Source organism: Ochotona curzoniae, unplaced genomic scaffold (genome assembly GCF_017591425.1).
Source record: "Ochotona curzoniae isolate NIBS_2020 unplaced genomic scaffold, NIBS_Ocur_1.0 scaffold_2587, whole genome shotgun sequence".
NCBI classification, from domain to species: Eukaryota; Metazoa; Chordata; class Mammalia; order Lagomorpha; family Ochotonidae; genus Ochotona; species Ochotona curzoniae.
Window position 1 is genome coordinate 5,914,342 of NW_024467096.1, and position 23,667 is coordinate 5,938,008.

Genomic DNA, 23,667 nt, shown 5'->3' on the forward strand with positions numbered 1-23,667 from the left:
CAGTTGCTTGCTGTTCCTACAACTGATCAGATGCATTCCTGGCATCTCTGGCTGCTCCTGCCCCTTTGTGGACAATGCCAAGTGCTGGTTTCTCGGTGGCCGCTGGAAGTATCCAACCCTCAACCCACCCATGTCCAGAACAACCTTGGCAGATTGAAAAAGGTAGACTGAGCACAACTCACCAATGCCTTCTCCTTTCTGCCTACGCCTGCTTTCTCCAGTGTGTCTGGAGAAGGACAAGATGGAGAGGATGTACCTGCTGCACAACTTCCTGTGTGTCTTGTCATCTCCAAGGAGGGGCTGGCTTCACCTATTATCACTTCATAACCTTCTCTACCCAACCCTTCCAGCATGTTACTTAGCTCTGACCATGCTGAATTTGTACTTCAAGACAATGCATCAACACCAAATCCTTGCCTTGATGGCTGGGTGTATATTATTAAAATTTATTTATTTATTACTGTATTTTTTAAAAGATTTATTTTTATTATTTTTTTTTTATTGGAAAGGCGGATATACAGAGAGGAGATACAGAGAGGAAGATCTTCCGTCCGATGATTCACTCCCCAAGTGAGTGCAACGGGCCGATACTATGCCTATCCGAAGCCAGGAGCCTCTTCCGGGTCTCCCACGCGGGTTCAGGTTCCCAAACCTTTGGGCCATCCTCGACTGCTTTCCCAGGCCACAGGCAGGGAGCTGGAAGGGAAGCGGGGCTGCCGGGATTAGAACCGGTGCCCATATGGGATCCCGGGCGTGCAAGGCGAGGACCTTTAACCACTTGCGCCACCGTGCCGGGCCCTATTACTATATTTTTAAGAGAGAGAGAACAGAGACAAAAAGACGTAGAAGAAGAAGAAAAATAAATTAAAAAGATAAAAAAATAAACAAAAAACAAAACAAAACAAAAAACCAAAAAAAGACATAGAGGATCGCCCATTAATTGGTTCACGCATCAAATGCCCATAGCAGCCAGACCTGGACCAGATCCAAGCCAGGAGTCCAGGTCTCAATCCAGATAGCGCATTTGAGGGCAAGCAACCAACTACGTATATTATCACCTGTTGCTCCTAGGGTGTGCCTTAGCAGGCTGGAGGAGAGTGGAACAGGGACTCAAAACCAGGTACCTGATATGAGCTGAATGACCATTCCACATCTTTTTTTTTCCTACTAATTTCTTTTTATTGATTACATTGCATTATGTGACACAGTCTTTTAGGCACTGGAAACTTCCACATCTTTTAATGTTTCTGTAACAGCACAAAGCACATGGCATTAGGTGTTCAATTAATATTATAATTAAGTGGTCAGTATGTAAGAATTACCTTTCAAATAAAGATAAACTGTTACCATACTAGCAAAAAAATCGACATCAACATGTGGTTTGTAGCACTGCATGTTAGGTGTGTTTTATTACTTATTTGCCTTTAATAGTCATAAAGTCACATAATTCAAAATTCAAGATATATAAAGTGGATTAATAATGAGAAGACTTCTTAGTCTTTTTTCCTAGTCATCCTCTAGTCTCAGGTTTCTTCCTAGGATGGCAAATACCATCATTTTCTTCTCTGCAGAAGTTTATGGATATATAAGCTAATATGAATCCTATTTTTATATTTGCCATACTGGCTTGTATTAGATGTTTATCTCCATTTAACAATATATTTTGGAAATAGTTAAGAGCAACAATAAATTTTGGTGATAATACTGAATCATTATCCAGAAACCTTCTTTTTCTTTGATTTAGACATAAAGAAAATGTTCATTCAAGCCATGGCTGGGCTGAAACATCCAACAGTAAGAGCCAGATTGGGTTGAAAGCCAGTCAGGAAAAGCCACTGTTCCTACAAGAACAGAATGTGAACTGAGTAGGGCTGGCTCATGGACCCCACTGGTATGCGTGAAATCTGGCATTGGGAGAGGTTCTGATGGAGGAGCCTGGGCAACTCCTCTGGCAGGACACAATCCCTACAGGTAAGCGCAAGAAACATAATAGGAAACAGCCCAGAACAGGCCACGGGAAGTTTTCCACAGGCATACATTTGGGCATGGGTTGGGGGCAGACCAGGTTGAACCAGTTCACATCACCCACTGGCAAATCTGAGGACCAGAACAGAGTGTGGGTCGAGCCAGGTTTGATCGTGACAAAAATCAGTGCACAACACAGAATGTCCAGGTGAGGTGACCTGTACAAGATGTGGCTGCAGTGCCCAACCAGCACTGCTGAGAACCAAGGAGGGAGGGTGTGAAGCCAGCAGGGAAAATGTGGGGGGGGCACTCCCTACTGGACAGCTACTCCAACTGGAGAGCATAAGCTGGGATGGGGGCAGACTAGACTAGGCAGGGCTACAAAACCTGTGGGCCTCATGTGGCCTAGATCAGGGAAAAGCCAGGCTGGGCTGATTGTTCCTCCTGGTGCAAACAAAAATTAGAGTGGGTGAGGGTTGTTTGGGCTTAGCTGCAGCATCAGCTGGCAGAAGCTGGCACTGGGGGCTAATTCTGTCAAGTTACACTGCAGAACCACCTGGAGAGTGCATAACCGGGAGTGAGTGGCCTAGAAGGGAAATAGTGGGCTCCTCCCTCTTGGATTACCACTCCCACCAGAGGGCACAAAAACCAGGACAGGGACAGTGGTGGCTACACAGAAGGGCACCCAATAGCATGTGTGTGGGTTGGATAGTAGAGCTGGTTGGGTTGAACTAGGCTTCAATGCCCACTGATATGTATGAGAGCTGAATGGGATGTGGGACAGACTGGACTAGTCTGCTGTACATAATGGCAAGCATGGGAACTAGGGTAGGGGGCAGGCCTGGTGGGGTTATTGTTGATCACTCTGACTAGGTTGCAGCTCCCACTGGTTTATGTGAGGGCCGAGTGTGTGCTGGGCAGAATCAGGCTAGACTGCAACACCCATTGTTTCCAGTGGAAGTCAGGGCTGGAATCAGAATAGACCCAGCAATTGCAACCACCAGCTGCTCGGGGTGATGGACTGTACCAGGCCCTGCAATTCCAAGTACACACAAAAATCTGGTCTGGGAACACCTCAAAGTTTCTTTGGGGATCTCCCCAGTCGAAATGCCAGACTCAGAACCATAACCATGAAAGGACAGAGGGCAGAACAAGTCAGTCAACTACCTCAGCCATATGCTGGCAGTGAAACATTGGGCAGATAGAGACTCTAAGATGGACTATGTCAATCAGTGGTTTCTTCAGCGACCTTATTGTGCTTGGACTGCCGAGATTGGAAGCAATTCATAACTGTTGAACTATCAAGACCACTTGAGCAAGACCCTCTGAGCATGTTCCATATTGGGGATCTGGAATGGGTGGGAGACTGGGTGGGACTTCTCCCTTTATCTCCCTCTTTACCCCAGATATAGAAAAAAAATATGTGGAAATGATAGTCCTGCCTACTTTCCTATAGCTCTTGAACCTTTATGCCTAAATTAACTATGTAAAGATTGTCAAAAATATAATGCAAGATGGAAAAAAGGTCATTGTAGCCATTTGTCATAATTTAAAAATATTTTATTCATGTTTTATTGGAAAATCAGATTTACAGAGAGAAGGAGAGAGAGAGAAAAAGATCTTCCATCTGTTAATTCCCTCCCCAAATGGCTGTAACAGACAGAGCTGCGCTAATCTGAAGTCAGTTGCCAGAAGCTTCTTCCAGGTCTCCCACACGAGTGTAGGGTTTCAAGGCTTTGGGCCATCCTCTGTTGCTTTCCCAGACAATAAGCAGGGAGCTGGATGGAAAGTGGAGCAGCCGGAATGTGAACCTGCACCCATTTGGGATCCTTGCACATACAAGGTGAGAACTTTTAACCACTAAACTATCATTCCAGGCCCCATAATATTTTTAATATTCCTCTTACTTTCTGTTTAAAAACAAGCCTTCACTAAACAATTGATGTTTTTTTATTTGTTTGTTTTAAGAGTCAGGCACGGAGAAAGAGATGCCACCTGCTGGCTCCAGGTTAGTTTTTGACTGACAGTATGAGCTCTTTGATGGATGACTTTGGCTCTTCGTAGCTCCTCCCTGCTTTTCCCTTTTCAATGACCTGAACAGCCTTCAACAAAGCATCCCTCAGAGCCCGGTTCTTCACCATGTTGGTGATCAAGAGTGAGACATCTTTGATGTACATCTGCCTCACTTTAGCAGTGTAGTGTTCTGCCTTGCTCCCGTGGACGATAAAGAAGGTGCAAAGTGCTGTGACATCTCCTTCTTCTAGCCCATCCTCTTCCAGGACAGACTGCCACACAACTCTAACGTGCTTGTTCTTGACTTTCCGCCTGAGAACAGAGGCTAAAGTGGGAAGACTCCTCGCCAGGTCAGGCAGCTTCTCGAGCACATGAGTATGTAGATGGATAAGTACTTCAATGACATAGCTGTATAAGATACTGAATTCCATTGAAGTGAACCTATGGGGAAAAAAAGAGTTTCTGGAATAATAGCGTGTGCCAAACATAAGGTGATCTTTGCAACACAACACCACAAACCACTAGATGCACTAGCTGCTATATTTTAGCAAATAGCTCAGATTCGGTGTCTGCCCTCTGCTGGGCAGGTGAATTCTCAAACCACACATACTGTAAGTTCCTTGGTGGCTCGGGAGTTCTATTACGCATTTCTGTGTTAGTAAGATTTTGGCAAGTGAGAGACTCTGTGAGGAGGTTTGTAGCACAATGCCAGTAAACGAAGGTGGAGTTAGTATGTCCTGAATGAATTAATCCCCCAAATGTAGTTTCTTCACAATCCAATGTTGGTACAATATTAAATTCAATTTTTGAAAACCTCCTCCCAGAGTCACAACATTTCCTGTTTTCTCATTTAATACTCACTTAAGTGCCAATACTGCTGTCCACATCTCATCTTGGGCTGCTTGGTTTGCCAGAGTTTTATTATGATGTTCAAATTTCTGTGTCAGATTATCCACGGTGAAGTCCAGGTCTTTGAATTGTGTTTGCAAAGCTTGGAGTTTGTGGTCTACTCTGTAATATGAAAGAAACATAGATCCAGGGAATAAAGAGATTTAGGCTTAACCTTAGATTTTAATATTTACAACTTCTTTCAACATTGGGTAACTGAGTTTAAAATTATTAACACATATTGCCATTGCCACTCCCTTTAGCCCTTGTCCTTATTTATTGTGTTGTATAACTTGAATTAATTCCTTGAATTATTTTTCATGTCTTACTTATACATTAGACTTTAAAAGAGTATATAAGAACTACTGTGACTCTCAAAACAGCCATAAGAAGTAAATCTGTGATATTTTACGGTTTTACAGATTTTAAAAAGTTGAATTACCAAAGAAGACTCAGTTTTCATGTCAAAGCTGGTTGTGCTGGGACCATCACGTTTTAAGATGTTTTTCACTATGCTATTTTGCCTGTCCAGAGCCTAACCTTCCTTCAAAGCTTGGTCCTCATTCCACTGGAATGCTCCCTCCCCCCTGCTAGAGATCTCTTCACTGTCTAGATTCTCTCAGGAACTGATTTTCCAGCTCTTACTTTATTTTTCATTTTTATAAATGCAAATCTTTGTTTTGGAAGGGAAGGATCAGAGATCATTTCTTAGATATTCTTTGTCTGACCTGCTCCCCCCACTGGCAGCAGAGGCCTTACACAGAAATAATAAAATACATCTACTCTGTGACTGACAGCTGTGATGTGAAGATTTTGAACTGTGCAAACCACCATGGTGATGTGAATAGTTTGAAGAGCCCTAATCATCAGAGGGCACTGTCACACTGCAAAGAACAGCACAAAGACCCACAAACATCCGCAGCCACACAACTCACTTGCCTACTACCACTCACAGTGTCTCTCATGGCTGGAGTAAAGCACAGACACATGCCACTCCCACATGACCTAAATACTTTTGAGGTTGCCTGGGCTTCTATGTTTGATCATCTTCTCTTCTTGCTTCCAAGTTATTCCTAAGGCTAGATCAGCTCCACATCTGTGTTTTCAACTCTATTTTGCCTGTCTCCACCTGGAAGCAGATGTCAAATTCAGTTGTCCTGAACTGAATCTAAGTACACTGCCTCTGCCCACTCGCATCTTCAGAGATTACTATGAAGGAGTTCTCCCACTGCTTTGGATTCTATTCACACATAGGTAAGAACTGTAGGGAATTTGACAGTAAAACCCTGTAATAAATGACTTTTGTAAGGAGTATAAGCCTGTATAACCATATGCCAATAGCCTGGCTGCAAATCAAAACATATAACCAAGAATATATATAGGTGGTATTAATCTTTGGACATTTAAGACTACTACCATGAGTCCTCTTTCGCTTAAATTTTAAAGATCAACACTAGCATGTCAATCAGTGTAAAAGTTTACCATTACAATAGGTCTTTGGAATTTTCTCATCAAATGGCATTCTCAGACCATCCAAAGAAATCTTAAGTCAATCAAGCAGTCTTTTTGCTACAGATCTCCACCATCAAACCAATTGCTGAAACTGGAAATCTCAGAATAATTCCCACCTTTTTTCCCTTCCCTCTTAGTATCTTTCTGATCAGCCCTTTCTTGTCAGGACCTTGTTTCAGCCTCCGACGCACCCTTCAATTAGAGTCCTCCAAGACATAATGTGGTTTATGTAACTCACGTGGTTACGTGCCTTCTGGGCCACCATGATTTGTTTGTAGCATCTCAGAGCCAAGTTGGAACTCCTCATCAGGACACACAGAACTGTTTTCCCTTTGCTCCCACCTTTTAGCAGTCCTCTCAGACCCGCTAGTCATCCATATACAATCACAAGCTGCCATCTGGCTTCCCAGTGCTGTTCCCTCTATCTAGAATTCCTTTCCATTTCTTTCTCTCTTTCAAAACCCACCAACCCTTGAAGATCCAGCTGAAGTGTCCATCTAGGAAGGGGGTTCCTTTTCCTACGGTCAAAGACTAAACTGATTGATCTTCACATTCCACAGCCATTTAGGAGCATGTCCTTCCTAGGTCACTTGCTTTAACTTGTGATTTTAAGTATGTCTACCATTTATACAAGCTGTGAGTTCCTGAAGGGCAGCAGCCAAATTTCACTTAATTTTGTAAATTTAGACACATACACACAAATTGCATGGGCTTACAGCATCCAGGAGTAGGATTTTCTTTTATTATGAAATTAATTATGGTTTGAGCCTGGAAGACTGAAGCTGTTTTAGCACAGACAAGTCTGTATAGTTCTTATTTCTAGTCTTCATCCTTCTCTTACCCGTCTTCTTAGAATAACACACCCATGCTTGCTCCCTCCCTGTGGCCCTTAAAAACCTTTTCATTGCCTCCTTCAAGGATATCAGGGTTGTGGTTTCAATGCTCATCTTCTTAAAGCAGAATGAAGAGAAACAAAACAAAATCCCAGAGATGTTTGAATTTCAGTTTTCTGTCTTCTACTCAGCCACAGGCAGCAGCAGCATGGGCATTCAATCTAAATTCTGCCCGAAAGGTCGTTCAGTACAAGAAGCTTTTAATAGCGTGGACATCCAAATATAGTTTCACAGAACTGATCCTGTGAACACAGGTGTCCTGGAATGCACTACAACATTTGCTTTTGAAAACTGAGTCATAGTCCATCAACAAAGGGGAAGCGTTGAGTCTGTCAGGTCACATGCCTGCATCCTACTTAGGAATGCTGGAATCAGGATGTGGCTCTAGATCCTGGTTCCAGCTTCCCTCTAATGCTGCCTCTGGGAGGGTGTAGTGATGGTTCAAGTCAGGCCTGGGTGGAATTCCAAGTTCCTGGCTTCAGTCTGGGCAGGTCCCAGGATCTAGGGAGCAAATCAATTGATGGATGATATCTCTACATCTAGAAAGGAATAATAAATAAATAAAACTTTAAATTTTCTTTATAATATTGTTTACCTAATTGAAAGAAATGTACCCCGATGTGGGCCTCCCTACAGGGTGGGGAGGGTCAGGTAGATAGGAAGGTGATTGGGATAAATGTTTCAGTTTTTCCTTTCCTTTTTTTTTTCTTGTGTCTGCAGGGGAGGAGGAAGATGGGGCTGCTCCTTGCTGTCAAACTACGTCAGCATCCAAGGATGGAGGATAGTTATTTGATAATGCCTTAGAGATTCGGATGTGGGGAAGAATGTTCCAATCGTGTTGTTACTTGAGTGGTTTTGATAGTTCTGAGATATTTTTGGCTTTATTGCTCTACGGTTGAGAGAATCTTTCCAAGGTCTACTGGTCAACAAAGTCCACCTTAGTGTGTCCCCAGGCCCAGAAACATGCTGCCAGCTTGCCTAGGAGACTTGTCTAACCTGCTCTGTTTTCCATCCTCTGACAAGGCACTCCACATACCCTGCTGTCCTAGATGAGCTGGCTATCATGACCCCATGTGCATCTGGGCATGCTGTTCACTGCACAGACACCAGCAACTGTGGAGGCCCAGACCAAGGCGTGCATGCATGCACTCTGAAGTTGGACCACACATTCTGTGACTTTCCCTGTAGCTGGAGTCTAAATCCAGTGGGCTAGCTGGGGAAGCCCCCAAGAAACCTTACCTCAGGTGACCTCAGACTTGTGTGTGCCAGCCAGTGCAGGGTTAGGTTTGGTCTGTCACCTGTACCAGTCAGCACACATACCAGTGCATGTAGCTGCCTGATCCCAGCCACATATCACGTGTAACCCAACACAGGTGCTGTGACCTCCCCTCCTATCAGCCTGCCACAGACTCAGTCCTCATGCACACCAGTGGGTGCCACAGCCTAGTTGGGGAAACTACCAATAACTCCCACCAGGTCCATCCCCAGCACCAGTTTTTGTGCATGCCATGCTCTGCTGCAGCCTAGTCCAGCCCAGCCACATTCTATCTGGATCTCATGCACACCCATGGGTGGTGCAGCTAAGCTTAGTCTGTCCTGCCCCCAAACCTAGCCCTCAGGTATGCCAACAGGTGCTGCTGCCTTGTCGAGCCTGGTCTACCACCTCCAGCCCTGATTCACCTGATTCACCATTGGAAAGTACAGCCTAGCAGCAGAGTACCCACAGTTCTCCTGCCAGGCCCTTTCCACCTAACCCTGGATCTCACACATGCTGGTGGATGCAGTGCCTCTGCTTGACATGGTCTGCCCTCAGTCTCAGGCTGCACATTTGTGGGCATTCTACCTCAACAAAGTTCTCAAAAGTGTGTGAACTGGGCCTGGTACGGTGACATAACAGCTAAAGTCCTCGCCTTGAACACACTGGGATCCCAAATGGGCCCCGGTTCTAGTTCCAGCAGCCCCGCTTCCCATCCAGCTCCCTGCTTGTGGCCTGGGAAAGCAATAGAGGACGGCCCAAAGCCTTGGGACCCTTCACCCGTGTGGGAGACCTGGAGGAGGTTCCTGGCTCTTGGCTTTGGATTGGCACAGCACCGGCCATTGTGGCCACTTGGGGAGTGAATCATCGGACGGAAGATCTTCCTCGTTGTCTCTCCTCCTCTGTGTATATCTGACTTTATAATAAAAAAACTTTTTAAAAAAGTGTGTGAATCCATTTACAAACAAATTTTTTTTAAAAAAAACAAGCATAAGTGATGCATAGAGACAATGACTGCATTTGCGAAGAGCAGAATAATAATTGGGTGGGACCATGATGGACCTTCTGGTATGTTGGAAATGTTCGATTTCTTCATCTGAATTAAGATTATGTGAGTATATTTGCTTGTGATAACCAAATCATCATACTATGATATAAAGTATATATATGTTGTAGCTTAACTTAAAAACAGTTTCACTAATTAAAAATGTAATTCTCTTGGACTGACACAGTGACATAGCAGGCTCATTTTTCACCCTGTGGCACTGGCATCACTTATGAGTGCTGGTTTATGTCCCACATGCTTCATTTCCCATCAGCTCCCTGTTTATGCCCTTGGAAAGCAATGGAGAATGACCCAAGTGCTTGGAACCCTGTACTCTTGTAGGAGATCCAGAATAAGTTCCCGGCTCCTGGCTTTGGATCAGCTACAGTTCAGCCATTGTATCCATCTAGGGAGTGAATCATCAACTGGAAGAATTCTTTCTCTGCTTCTCTTTGTAAATCTGTCTTTCAAATAGAAATAAATCTTAAAAAGAGGGTGTGTGTTAGGTTTTAAAGTGCACTTAAAGTTCTTATACGCAGCTAATTCCCTCAGCAAAGTCCTCTTTTCATGATAAGTTCACTGCAAGCCAAAATCTCAGATGCAGCAAGCTGCTTAGGAAGTCTTTTATTCCAACGGGGTATGAATAGGAGCAGGGTCAGAGGGGGAAAGAACAAGAAAAGAAACATCTCCTGCCACGGTGGCAGGATGGGAACTGCGAGGGCAGGGCAGGGGGCAAGCTGGAGTAGAATGGGGGAAGGGAGCACACATGGAGGCTCATTGAACAACCCAGGTGAGCCTGAAAGCATGGGAGGTGCAGGGAACTGGTTGGGAGGGGCTGTGGGTGGGTAGCACAGACTGGTGACTGAGATTATCGTAGGTGATTGGTAGGTGGGCAAGGATTACAGGGAGGGACTGCGAGACCGTTGGGTGAGGTTCTCAGGTAAGATACCATTTCATTGGTGAATAACCGGAATGGCACAGAAATAGTACAGAGTCAAAATCGCTGAAGCCTTCCGGGCCTATGTTCAAGTTACTCACATTCCTCCTTTTTGTTCTAAAGGAAAAGGACCTTTGTTCTCCTCCATGGCTTCTTCGAGCTGAGTTTATGCGCAGTGTTCTCTTGGCAGTGGTCTCAACCTGGTGGGGGAGAAATGAGAGACACTTGGTCTTGCAAAAGAAGCTGGTTAATGGTTTGGTTAGAAAACATTTTGCATTTGAGTGTGGATGACATAGGAGTGGAGGGAGGCTATCAAAAGTCCTTTCGAAAGATGGCCTGAGTTCTTCCTGAGGCTCACAGGAATATGTAATGTCTGAGGGTTTGTTTTGATGAGGAGCTTCTCGGGGGTGCCTCTGTGGTGGTGATCGATCACCACGGCAGGTGCTGACCTTCTGTGCAGACTCTGCATTCGGCCATTCTTGGATGGAGTGTCCACTTGGCTTTGGCAGGGTACTGAGGTCACTTCTCCATCCCACTATCCTAGCCTTTTGTTGTGTGATACTAGTGGGGAGGCTTGGCTAGAATAGGCATGAAGAATTGATTCAGACTGCTTAGTGAGGCCTCAAGAAACAGACAAGTGTAAAAAGAAGCAACCAATAATATGTATAGTTGTGGAAAAGAGAAACACTTCTGACAGTACAGTGCCTATTTTCTAGTGGAGATAGTCTGGCCTACTTCTAGTTCTGTGCTGTTTCCCTCCCTCTGCTCATGGCGACTCTGGCTGCTTGCAAGAGCTAGGGCAATTGTTCTGGCCTTTCTGAGCTGAATAGGAACAAAGTAAGGGCCTATGGTAAAGCCTGGGCTCCAACCGACAGTGGCCTTGAGGGTTACAATGCCAGCTAGCAAAAACTGTTTTTGAGGTCTTACACACATGAGCACTGGAACTTCAAGTCTGCAGGCACCCAGGAAAGTTCTGCTATTGTCCAAATCCAGACGTTGACAGGAGGTGGGTGTTAAGGTCTGCCCAGGAGTTATGTGAGGCCCAGGACCATCTATCTCTTCACATAAGGTACCAGAAGAGACATCATAAAGAAAGTGTGAAGCTCTGTGGGGAGCCATCCCATTGATTCCCATTACCTGGCTGGACAGAGAGAACAGCTGGCTTGAAATGGAGGCTGGTATAGAACAGATGGTTCCTCTGGATGGAATACACAGCTTTCCCTGTGATGCTGTTGACCCTAGGCCATTGCTCCATGGAGATGGATGATTTGGGAGCTGGGCAGAGTAAAGGGCTTCTGACTTGTGGCCCACCATGATTCTGACCCAGGAATTCTGTGACCTCCAGGACAGTTCCTTTTCTAATAGCCTGGTTCGGGCCCGGCGCGGTGGCGCAAGTGGTTAAAGGTCCTCGCCTTGCACGCCCGGGATCCCATATGGGTGCCGGTTCTAATCCCGGCAGCCCCGCTTCCCTTCCAGCTCCCTGCCTGTGGCCCGGGAAAGCAGTCGAGGACAGCCCAAAGGTTTGGGAACCTGCACCCGCGTGGGAGACCCGGAAGAGGCTCCTGGCTTTGGATAGGCATAGTATCGACCCGTTGTGCTCACTTGGGGAGTGAATCATCGGACGGAAGATCTTCCTCTCTGTCTCTCCTCTCTGTATATCCGCCTTTCTAATAGCCTGGTTCTTGGCAGAGCTGACAGGATTCCTTGAAAGCCTTGTATCAATGGCAGCAGTTTCCCTGACCTTCTGGTTTCCCACACTGCAAGCAAGTGTTACTTGAGGGTGGACTGGTCTTGCTGAGTCTCCTTTACTGCATAGAGCTGCATTGATGGGTGCCCTGCTGCCTAGCTTGCTACCCTTCCTCTAGGTCTCCGGTAAAGCAGCTTTGGGGTGTCAGTCAAGCGGATGCTCAATTCTATCCCTAAATTCTTAGTGGACTAAATTAGAAATTTGTAATCACGGGGACATCCTACCATTTAAAAAAAGATCTATTTGTTTTTATTACAAAGTCCAGATATAGAGAGAGAGGAGGACAGACAGATGATTCACTCCCCAAGTGATTGCAATGGCTAGTGCTGCGCTGATCTGAAGCCAGGAGACCTGGAGGTCTCCCATGCGGGTGCAGGGTCCCAAGGCTTTGGGCCGTCCTCTATTGCTTTCCCAGGCCACAAGCACAGAGCTGGATGGGAAGTGGGGCTGCCGGGATTAGAATCAGCATCCATATGGGATCCTGGCGCGTTCAAGGCGAGGACTTCAGCCACTTGGCCACCGAGCCAGGCCCAACAGTTTTAAAGTAGTGTCCATGAAGAGATAATTAGGCTATTTTGTTTAATAAGAGCCATTCCTTTTATAAGGTCTGGTGATCAAAATGTGCAGCCTGAGTCTGAGAAAGGGAGAAAGAGTGAGAGAGAGAGAGAAAGGGGGAGTGGACAAAGGAGTTAGAAACACCAGATTAATGTTATAACACTGTCAAGTGAAAACTATCAAATAACAAGCTCCAGAAAAAGGTCAGACACCTGCTATAAATTGTGAAACAAGAGCACAGGTTTACAATTAACCTAAATTGTACATTAGAAAGAAGCAATGAGATCGATGCCCAGTAAGAAATGCCTCTCACATACAATAATGGGACAGTCTTAATTTGGTTTATTCCAGAAACAAAGGAATTGGACAAGTTTGCAAGGTAATTCCAAGAAGCACCTGCCACCCAGAAGGGAAGGAAGCCACCGTAGGTTGTATTAAGCACGGACTGCCTCAGTGGAGTTGTGGGTCCATGTCTCCAGGGGTCTTTCAGTTCTGCTGTGATCCCACTTAGTGGACACATGACCACAAGCTGAGAACTCTCGAGTAACCTGTGCCACCTCACACAGCTACTAAAGGATGGAGCATCAGAATCTATGCCAATCTCATCAGAATTGAGGGAGAGTTTGGGCTGAGGACTTCAAAAGCATGGGCACCAGAGGGAACACCAGAACTAATCATTAGAGACTGGCATCTATGTGAGTGGGCAGTAGAGAACCACACACAGGTTGGGAGTAAAACGACACAGTTGGCTAGAATCTGCACTGTTTCATGTCTTTTGTATGACTCAGAAGGACAACAGAAAGGTTAAAATTGGGCAGCCATGGTTGCTTGAATGAGGAACTGAGTCAAGTTCTCAGAAAAACCACAGAAAGTTTGGCAAACCAAGAATGGACAGACACCAGAATCCCCGTGTCATGATGACCGGGCCAAGGACTAGGTTGAATCTGATGGTGCAAGTGAAAACATATCTGGAATTCTCATTCTCCATGACTTCTTCTGTATTCCTTATCAGTTGCCAAGTTAAATAAATCCTCTTCTACAGATTGGTATTGTGGTACACTGGTTGAACTGCCACCTACAGTGCTGGCATCCCATATGAGAGCCAATTCCTGCCCTGGCTGCTCCACTTCCATCCAGTTCTCTGCTAGTGTGTGCCTAGGAAAGCAGTGGAGGATGGTCCAATACAAGTGTTTGGGCCCTGCACTAATATGGGAAACCTGGAAGAAGCTCCAGGCTCCTGGCTTCAGCCTGATCCAGCCTTAGCCATTGTGGCCATCTGGAGAGTAAACCAGCAGATGAAAGAATCTGTCTCTTTCTGTGTAATTCTGCCTTTCAAATAAATACATTTTTTAAAAGTAGAAGAAAGGAAATTAATGGGAAAAAATTTCTCTTTTCTGAACACAGGTGCAGATGAATATCTGGGCAGAGTTTACTCCCTTAAAGACTGCATTGGGAGCCATTCAGACTGGCAGTCCCTGCCTGGCAAAGTATGGCTTTAATGGCAGATCTGATTTCCCTCCACATTTGCTACTGTTGCAAAACCTCTTCAGGCAAGGTGGCCAAAAAGCACTGTATCAAAGGCAACTTCATCTCTGGTTAAGAAAAACAAAACAAAGCAAAACAAAACACCTTGTGGGATCTTTTTCCTGACTCAGAAGTCTGGAGGTAACATTACCTTATTAGTGACTGTACTTTGGGTACAGGGCTCAAAGTACAGTACTCAAAGGACTCAGGATATTCACCTGTTAGTGTTTGATCTCATTCTACAATAATAAAGCCTGCCGTTCTTTCTAGGGATTTCTATCAGTAGAGCAAAGCACCACTTACTTGGCATTAGGGTTGAGTCCCTGAGCATAGCACCCTTCTAAAACCTCTTCCCTGAAACAGGATCTAAGCTGTGACTTTGTTATAAGAGTTTGTAGGAGAAAATACTTGAAAAAGACACAACAGATGCCCCTGGGGGCATTTGGGGGAATGAATCAGTAGATGGGGGCTCTGCCTCCTCTGCCTCTCTCTAATTCTGCCTCTCAGGACAATATTTTCTTTTATTTACTTACTTTTTAAAAAAGATATATATTTATTTTTATTGGAAAGGCGGTTATACAGAGAGGAGAAGAGACAGAGAGAAAGATCTTCTGTCCGATGGTTTACTCCCCAAGTGCCCACAACAGCTGGAGCTGAGCCAGTCCAAAGCCAGGCGCCAGGAACTTCCTTCTGGGTCTCCAACGCGGGTGCAGGGTTCCAAGGCCTTGGGCCGTCCTCCACTGCTTTCCTAGGCCACAAGCAGGGAGCTGGATGGGAAGCAGGGCAGGCGGGATTAGAACCGGTGCCCATATGGGATCCCAGGCGTGCAAGGCAAGGACTTTAACCACTATGCTATTGCGGTGGGTCTAGGAAAATATTTTAAAAAGTAATACATAGGGCCCGGCGCGGTGGTGCAAGTGGTTAAAGGTCCTCGCCTTGCACGCCCGGGATCCCATATGGGCACCGGTTCTAATCCTGGCAGCCCCACTTCCCTTCCAGCTCCCTGCCTGTGGCCCGGGAAAGCAGTCGAGGACGGCCCAAAGCTTTGGGACCCTGCACCCACATGGGAGACCCGGAAGAGGCTCCTGGCTTCGGGTCAGCATAGTATCGGCCCGTTGCACTCACTTGGGGAGTAAATCATCGGATGGAAGATCTTCCTCTCTGTCTCTCCTCTCTGTATATCCGCCTTTCCAATAAAAAAATAATAAAAATAAATCTTTAAATAAAAAAAAAAGTAATACATAGGGCCCGGAGTGGTAGTTCAGAAGCTAACGTCCTTGCCTTGCGTGTGCCAAGATCCCATTTGGGCACTGATTTTAACCTTGGTGGCCCCATTCCCCATCCAACTCCCTGCTTGTGGCCTGGGAAAGCAGTCAAGGATGGCCCAAGCTTTGGGACCCTGCACCCGCATGAGAGGCCCAGAAGAGGCTCTGGGCTCCTGACTTTGGATCGGCTCAGTTCTGGCCATTGCGATCACCTAGGGAGTGAATCAACGAATGCAGGATCATCCTCTATGTATGTCTCTCCTCTCTGTATATCTTTCCAATAAAGATAAATAAATTTTTTAAATTAAAATATATGCTACTACGTGATCTACAAATCTCTTTTACTAGGAACATACCGAAGGAAATGAAAGCATCATGTTGAAAAGAATATGCGTCCCCATGTCCATTGCAGGGATGCTCATAATGGCTAAGATATGGAATCAGCCTGTGCAGGCAAAGGCAATGTGGTCTAGCTACATAATGGGGTCCTATTTGCCTCCAAGAAGGAAGTCTTGCTATTTACAACAATAGGAAAGAGCTTAGAGTGCATTGAGAGAAGGAAGTCAGGAAAAACAAATCCAAAGGGTCGGGCCCGGCGCGGTGGCACAAGTGGTTGAGTCCTCGCCTTGCACGCCCGGGATCCCATATGGGCGCAGGTTCTAATCCCGGCAGCCCCGCTTCCATCCAGCTCCCTGCCTGTGGCCCGGAAAAGCAGTCGAGGACGGCCCAAAGCTTTGGGACCCTGCACCCACGTGGGAGACCCAGAAGAGTCTCCTGGCTTCGGATCGGCATAGTATCGGCCGTTGCACTCACTTGGGGAGTGAAACATCGGACGGAAGATCTTCCTCTCTGTATCTCCTCTCTGTATATCTGCCTTTCCAATAAAAAAAAATAATAAAAATAAATCTTTACAAAATTGTATTCTTAAAAAAAAAAAAACAAATCCAAAGGGTCTTACTTAAATATAGACTCTAAAGTGTCAAACTCATAGACACAGTGCACAGTGAACTATGCAGAGCAGCAGCTTCTGGGGGGACTAAAGATTTGTTTTATTTTTACTGGAAAGTCAGATATACAGAGAGGAGCAGAGACAGAGAGGAAGATCTTCTGTCTGATGATTCACTCCCAGGGTCACAAGGGCCGGAGCTGCCCCGATCCAAAGCTAGGAGTCCGGAGTCTCTTCTGGGTCTCTCACACGGGTGCAGGGTCCCAAGGCTTTGAGCCATTCTCGACTACTTTTCCTTAGCCACAGGCAGGAAACTGGATGGGGAGCAGGGCTGCCAGGATTAGAACCAGCTGCCATATGGAATCTCATCCCATGCATGGGGAAGACTTTAGCTGCTAGGCTACTGTGCCAGGCCCCAAAAGACACAACATTTCAAACACCAGAAAGAATGGGTTCAAGAGAACAAGTGGGGCCAGTGCAGCAGCATCCCATATGAGGACAGCTTCAAAATCAGGTTGCATCACTTTTAAAAAATATATTTATTTTTTAGAAATTTTTTATTGGAAAGGCAGATTTACGGAGAGAAGGAGAGACATAGAGAAAGATTTTCCGTCTGCTGGAAACAGATGTTTCTGTGTGGCCACAACAACCAGAATTGAACTAATCTGAAGCCAGAAGCTAGAAGCCAGGAGCTTCTCGGTCTCTCACATGGATGCAGGGACTCAAGACCTACGGCCATCCTAGTGCTTTCCCAGGCACATCGGCAGGGGCCTGGATCAAAAGTGGAGCAGCTGGGACTCAAATCTATGCCTTTTGGCATGCTGGTGCTCCAGGTGGATGATCACCTTGATATGCCACAGGACAACCTTAACTCTGCCTCTAAAATAAATAAAAAAATCTTTTTTTTTCTTTTTTAAACAAAAGCTAGGGTGTTAACTGATTAATCTGAGGCCACCAAAATATTGATGACACAGTAAATATGTGCATTGTGCCACCAGAGGGCGCTAAACCACCACAAATAAATTAAGGAAGGGACGCCATTTCAAATGTCTCAAGATCAACAGCATCTAGAACATTAGCGTCCACAGTTTAAAAAGGAGCAAGTTGGGGTCAGTGGAATGGCTTAGTAGACTAATGCTTGCCTAGGGTGCTGGCATTTCATATGAACTCTAGTTATGGTCCTGTAGTGTTCTAGTTACCATCCAGCTCCCTGCTTGTGGCCGGGAGAAGCAGCGGAGGATGGTTCAAACCTTGGGGACCCTGCACCCATGTGGGAGGGCCAGAAGAAGCTCCTGGATCTTGACTTTGAATTGGTTCAGCTCCAGCCATTGTGGCCACTGGGAAAGTGAACCAGTGGATGAAGATCTTTCTGTCTCTCCTTCTCTCTATAAATCTGCCTTAAGAAACGGAGCTCAGAGTAAGACAGACAGGAGGTAGAAAAACTCTGTTTTCTCTGAGCTGTGTCTCCCTCTTCAGTGGGGCCCCACCGTGTGCACCTGACTGCCAGCAGAAGGTATGTGGCACCTAGAGAACAGGTGGCAGTGCCACAGGATGACTTGTCTGGGCTGGACAGGGCCAATAAAGTGGAACGAAGCAGTCAGACCTGCCCCCCCTCTGCTGCTCCCTCCCTGGGTTGATGGGACCAGGATGCACACCGGCATGGAAGCCAGAATGCCTGGTTTCAATGGGGACTCCAATCTTCTCCCGTAGCACGGCTGTTTTTTTTTTTTTTTTTCCCTGCCTGCCTTAGGGTATAAACTGAAGAATTTTCTGTGTTCTACCAGAACACTCCATTTCCACCACAGATTAAGGCTTTTTGTTTGTTTGTTTTTACGATTTATTTCTTTTTATTGGAAAGAGAGATATACAGAGAGGAGGAGAGACAGAGAGATCTGTCTGATGATTTACTCCCCACAACAGTTGGTGCTGAGCCGATCTGAAGCCAGGAGCCCAGGTCCTCTTCCAGGTCTGCCTATGCGGGCACAGGGTCCCAAAGCTTTGGGCCATCCTCAACTGTTTTCTCAGGCCACAAGCAGGGAGCTGGATGGGATGTGGGGAAGCTGGGATTAGAACTGGCAGCCTTATGGGATTCTGGCGCAAGCAAACCTACTGTGCCGGCCCTAGGGCTTCTTTTTAAAAGTCTATTTTAAATTAGTTTGTTCATTTGAAAGGCAATTGGAAAGCAAGAGGAGGCAGAAAGAGAGGGGGGAGAGAGAGGAGAGAGAGGAGAGGGAGAAGAGACAGAGACAGAGAAGAGAGAGAGAAGAGAGAGAGCAAGTTTCCAATCTTCTGATTCACTCCCCAGAGAGCTGCAACGACTGAAGCTGGGTCAATTTTCAAAGTAAGGAGCCAAGAATTCCATCAGGGTCTTGCATTTAGGTGGCAGAAGTTGAAACACTTGGGTTAACATTCAGCTACCTTCCCAGGTGATTCAACAAGAAGCTGCATTAGAAGTGGAGCGACCTGAACTCAAATCAGAGCTCCAAAATGCGATGCCGGCATCAACTGGGAAGCTGGCAGCTTAACTCACTGCACCACGATGCTAGCCACTGAACTTTGTTTTAAATTTAAATTTATTTTATCTTGTTATTTATTTGAATGACAAATCTCAAGAGCAGTATCAAGATTGATAGAGAGAGAGACAGAGGGAGAGAGAATCTCCCCTGTATTGCTCTACTCTCTAGATGCCTCCAGCAGCTACAACAGTACAGAGCCAGGAGCCAGGAACTCAACCCTCATCTCCCCTGTCCTGGGTAGTGGGAATCCAAATACTTCTGCCATGATTCTTCTAGTCTTTTCTTTCTTTTTTCTTTTCTTTCTTTCTTTTTTTTTTTTTTTAAGATTCATTCATTCTTGTTGGAAAGTCATATATACAGAGAGCAGGAGAGACAGAGAGAAAGATCTTCCATCTGCTGATTCACTCACCAAGAGGCCGCAATGGCCAGAGCTCAGCTGATCCAAAGCCAGGAACCAGGATCCTCTTGCAGTTCTCCCACACAGGTGCAGGGTCCCAAGGCCTTGGACCATCCTCGACTACCTTCCTAGGCCACACGATACTGGTGTGTAGAAGGAGAGGACTTCAGCCACTAGGCTACTGCACCAAGCCCTCTTTTTTTTTTTTTTTTTTTAAGATTTATTTATTTTTATTAGAAAGGCAGATTTGCAGAGTAGAGACAGAGAAAAAGATCTTCCATCTGCATGGGTGGTGTGTCCCGGCCCAGCATTTCCCACCTTCCCCACATATCTTAAAGAAAAGAAAAAAAAAAAATAGAATAAGAAACTGTGCTGACACACTGGTATAATTACTAGAAATTTGGTATTAATCAGGCTTAGCGTACCCAGTTGCCTACAGCAGGAGCATTTATTCACATTAAAAAATATTTTTATATTGTTCGAGTTTTTTTTTCCAATTAAAGATATTCCTTGATAGGTTCTTGCTGCTACTGTCACTGCTACTGTTTTTTTTTTTAAAGATTTTTTTTATTATTATTTTTTATTGGAAAGGCAGATATACAGAGAGGTGAGACAGAGAGGAAGATCTTCCGTCCAATGATTCACTCCCCAAGTGAGCACAACAGCCGATGCTATGCCAGTCCGAAGCCAGGAGCCTCTTCCGGGTCTCCCACGCGGGTGCAGGGTCCCAAAGCTTTGGGCTGTCCTCTACTGCTTTCCCAGGCCACAGGCAGGGAGCTGGATGGAAGCGGGGCTGCCGGGATTAGAACCGGTGCCCATATGGGATCCCGGGCGTGCAAAGCGAGGACCTTAACCACTTGCGCCACCGCGCCAGGACCATACTGCTACTGTTAACTGGAAGATTGATGATGGAACATTGGGGAAGTGTTTGCTTATTCAACAACATTGGAGGAGTGCATGTGGGCGTTACAGTGACAGGATAAGCCTCCACTGGAGACACCTGCATCTCATATTGGAGTGTTAGTCGGTTCAAGTCCTGGCTGCTCTTCTTCTGGGCCATCTTTCTGCTACTGCACTGGGGAGGAAATAGATGACAGGTCAAGCTTTGGTCCCTGCCACTCACTCAGGACACCTGGATGGAATTACAGGATCCTGACTTTGACCTGGCCCAACCCCCATGGGGCTTGGGGAGTGATCATTTAGGGAGTGAACCAGTGGATGTGAGATCTCTTTCTCCATTTCTCCTTCCTTCCCTATCCCTCTCTATCTCTCCCTTGTGAAGCGACTATAAAATATATTTGAGGAGTAGAAAGAGCTAGAAATCAAGAGAAAGAGATCAGCTGGTTTGTCCACAAAACGCCTATAATGACCTACGGCTGAGCTGGGGCAAAGCCAGGAACCAGGATCATAATGTTGGTCTTCCACATGGGTTGCCAGAATCCAGTTACATCACTGATGTGACTGAGCCATCACTGCTGCCTCTAAGGGTATGTCATTGGCAGGAGAGAATTAAACCCAGGCACTACCATGTGGAACATTGGTACAGGGAGGGGATGCTGGCTTCGGGAAAAAATCATTCAAGATTTCTGTTTAACATGTGCACAGTTAAACTCTGAGATGTATTATTATTTCTTTAAAAAAAAAAAAAGCTTTATTTGGGGCCCAGTGTGATAGTGTAGCGGTTAAGGTCCTCACCTTGAATGCACCAGGATCCCATATGGACCCTGGATGAGGCCCCACTTCCCATCTAGATTTATTTATTTTCATTGGAAAGGCAGATATTCAGAGAGGCGGAGAGACAGAGAGGAAGATCTTTCATCCGATGATTCACTCCCCAAGAGGCCACAATGGCTGGAGCTGAGCCAATCTGAAGCCAGGAGCCTGGAGCTTCTCCAGGTCTCCCAGGGTGCAGGTCCCAAGGCTTTGGGCTGTTCTCGACTGCTTTCTCAGACAATAAACAGGGAGCTGGATGGGAAGTGGGGCTGCCAGGATTAGAACTAGTGCTTATATGGGATCCTGGTGCATGCAAGGAGAGGACTTTGGCCTCTAGGCTACCACGTTGTCCCAAAGGTTTATTTATTTTTATTGGAAAAACAGATTTTACAGAGAGAAGGAGAGACACAAAGATTTTTCATTCACTGTTTCACTCTCCAAATGGCTACAGTGGCCACTGTTGAGCCAATCCAGAGCCTCCTAGGTAGGAGCCAGGAGCCTCTCTTCTGAGTCTCCCACATGTGTGCAGGGTCCTAATGCTTTGGGCCATCCTTGACTGTTTTCCTAGGCCACAGGCGGGGAGCTGGATGGGAAGTGGAGCAGGCAGGACATGAATCAGCACCCATATGAGATCCAAGTGGTTGCAAGGTGAGGATTTAGCCACTGAGCCATTGTATTGGGTCCTTTTCTCGAGTTTTTACCTTAGAAACATTTTGCAATAGGTTTATTTCCTCCTACCAAAGAAAAGCTATACCAAAGAACCAACACAGAAAGGAAGGACTTGGCCACTGCCACTAATTCTGCTTCAGTACATGTGCTCTCTCTTCAGCTCCCACTTCTGAGTTGCATACTCAGGACGCTTGTGAACAGCTGGCCACGTTCTAGGGCTTGGAAGGAGGGGAGTGTAAGCTAAAGCAAAGATGGTGGGCTAGTGGGAATGCCAGCTCATTCTTCCTGTGTTCAGAGAGAGGGCCAAAACTCCAGAGGAGCTCAATGTCATGGTGCCATGCCATTCCCAGAGCCCTGTGCCATAGCTCTATCCATTCCAGGCTTTCAGTTTGTTCTCAGCTCATGAACTTAATTTATCCGTTTTCCTTCCTCCGTAAGTATAGCACGCCCAGGTGCACCAAGCTGAGTGCCCTCACTAGCCTACAGTTATGTGATTCCTGACGCCTGCTATGATGATATCCTATTGTGTCTTAGTGGTTTAGAACGCAGTGCATACTGCATTTGTCTAGCCACACATTGGCTTATTCATTTCACGTATAATACTTGATGAATTTAATAACTGAATTCTTGAGCCTGTGACATGCTATCTATGAGTAATTTCGGGTTTGAAAGGTACATTCAAAGACTACACTTTCAGGGGTCATTTTTATAGTCTCTGACTAGAGAAGTTTCTCTGATCATGTAGAAAGGTACATTCAGATTTTGTTAAGTCTGTTGACTCAGACGTCATAAAATTCTTATAAAAACACTTTTTTAGGTCCAGTGTTGTTGCCCAGTGGCTTAAGTCCTTGCCTTGCACACCAGGATCCCATATGGGTGGGTGCTGGTTCATATTCCGGCAGTCCCATTTCTTATCCAGCTCCCTGCTTGTGGCCTGGAAAAGCAGTCGAGGACAGTCCAAAGCCTTGGGACTCTGAATCCACGTGGGAGACCTGGAAGAGGCTCCAGGCTCCTGGCTCCGGATCAGCTGAGCTTCAGCTGTTGTGGCCGCTTAAGGAGTGAATCAACAGATGCAAGATCTTCCTCTCTGTCTCTCCTGCTTTCTGTGTATCTAACTTTCCAATAACAAATAAAATCTTTAAAAGAAAAAAAAAAAGATGCAGACACTCTAGACACTTACCTGCTAGGTTGCAGCTTCTGCTGGTGAGCACAAGAGCCAGGGTTGGAGCTGGCTGGGTCGGAGAAGGTGGTGACACCTGCCGGCAAGTATGTAGTCCAGGTCTGCAGAAGGGTTGGGCTGAACACCCATAGGTGTGCATGAGAGTCAGATGGGATGTGGGACAGACTGTGCTAGGCTGCAGCATGTACTGGAATACATAAAAAGGCAGGCCTTTGGGAGCTATTAGAGGTTGCCCCAACTAGACCACAGCACCCATTGGTGTGCATGTAAACTGGACCCATGGAGGCAGTGCTGGTTTGCAGCATCCATTCATGAGAGAGATGGGGCTAGGGACAGAACTGATCAGGCAGCTGCATCCACTGGTATATGCGTTGGCTGGTGCAGATGATGGACCAAATCTGACCTTGTATTGACAAGCACAGGGGAGAGACAAGTCTGAGGTCACCCCAGGTAAGGTTTCATGAGGGATTCCCCAATTAGATCATTGGTCTCAAACCCCAGCCTAATGGAAATTCGTAAGATAATGTAGCAAGACTATGCTTCCTCAGTTGCTGATGTCTGTGCAGTGGACAGCAGGCCCAAATGCACATGGTGGATAAGACTGTCATCTAGGCCAACAGAGGATGCTAAGTGCCTTGTCAGCAGAT

General features: G+C 46.0%; 1 protein-coding gene and 1 pseudogene across 1 annotated transcript; one reads left to right on the forward strand and one right to left on the reverse strand.

The window, feature by feature from the left end:
* Positions 1 to 3,974: 3,974 nt before the first annotated feature.
* Positions 3,975 to 7,325, reverse strand: SMCO1 (single-pass membrane protein with coiled-coil domains 1). The gene is made up of 3 exons (XM_041003118.1): positions 7,276 to 7,325; positions 4,840 to 4,989; positions 3,975 to 4,419 (listed from the first exon to the last, which is right to left on the reverse strand). The coding sequence occupies exons 1-3, from the start codon at positions 7,323 to 7,325 to the stop codon at positions 3,975 to 3,977; spliced, it is 645 nt and encodes a 214-aa protein (XP_040859052.1).
* A 15,196-nt stretch (positions 7,326 to 22,521) lies between these two features.
* Positions 22,522 to 22,600, forward strand: LOC121171409 (annotated as a pseudogene).
* The last annotated feature ends 1,067 nt before the right edge of the window (positions 22,601 to 23,667 follow it).

Bases quoted from the DNA above. Each gene is read 5' to 3' on its own strand.
- SMCO1 (XM_041003118.1), bottom strand. From the start codon at position 7,325: ATGAGCATTGAAACCACAACCCTGATATCCTTGAAGGAGGCAATGAAA. The intron at 4,990-7,275 runs GTTTTTAAGGGC...TTCATATTACAG, and splicing joins TTGAAGGAGGCAATGAAAAG to AGTAGACCACAAACTCCAAG. The intron at 4,420-4,839 runs GTGAGTATTAAA...TTTTCCCCATAG, and splicing joins ACAGCAGTATTGGCACTTAA to GTTCACTTCAATGGAATTCA.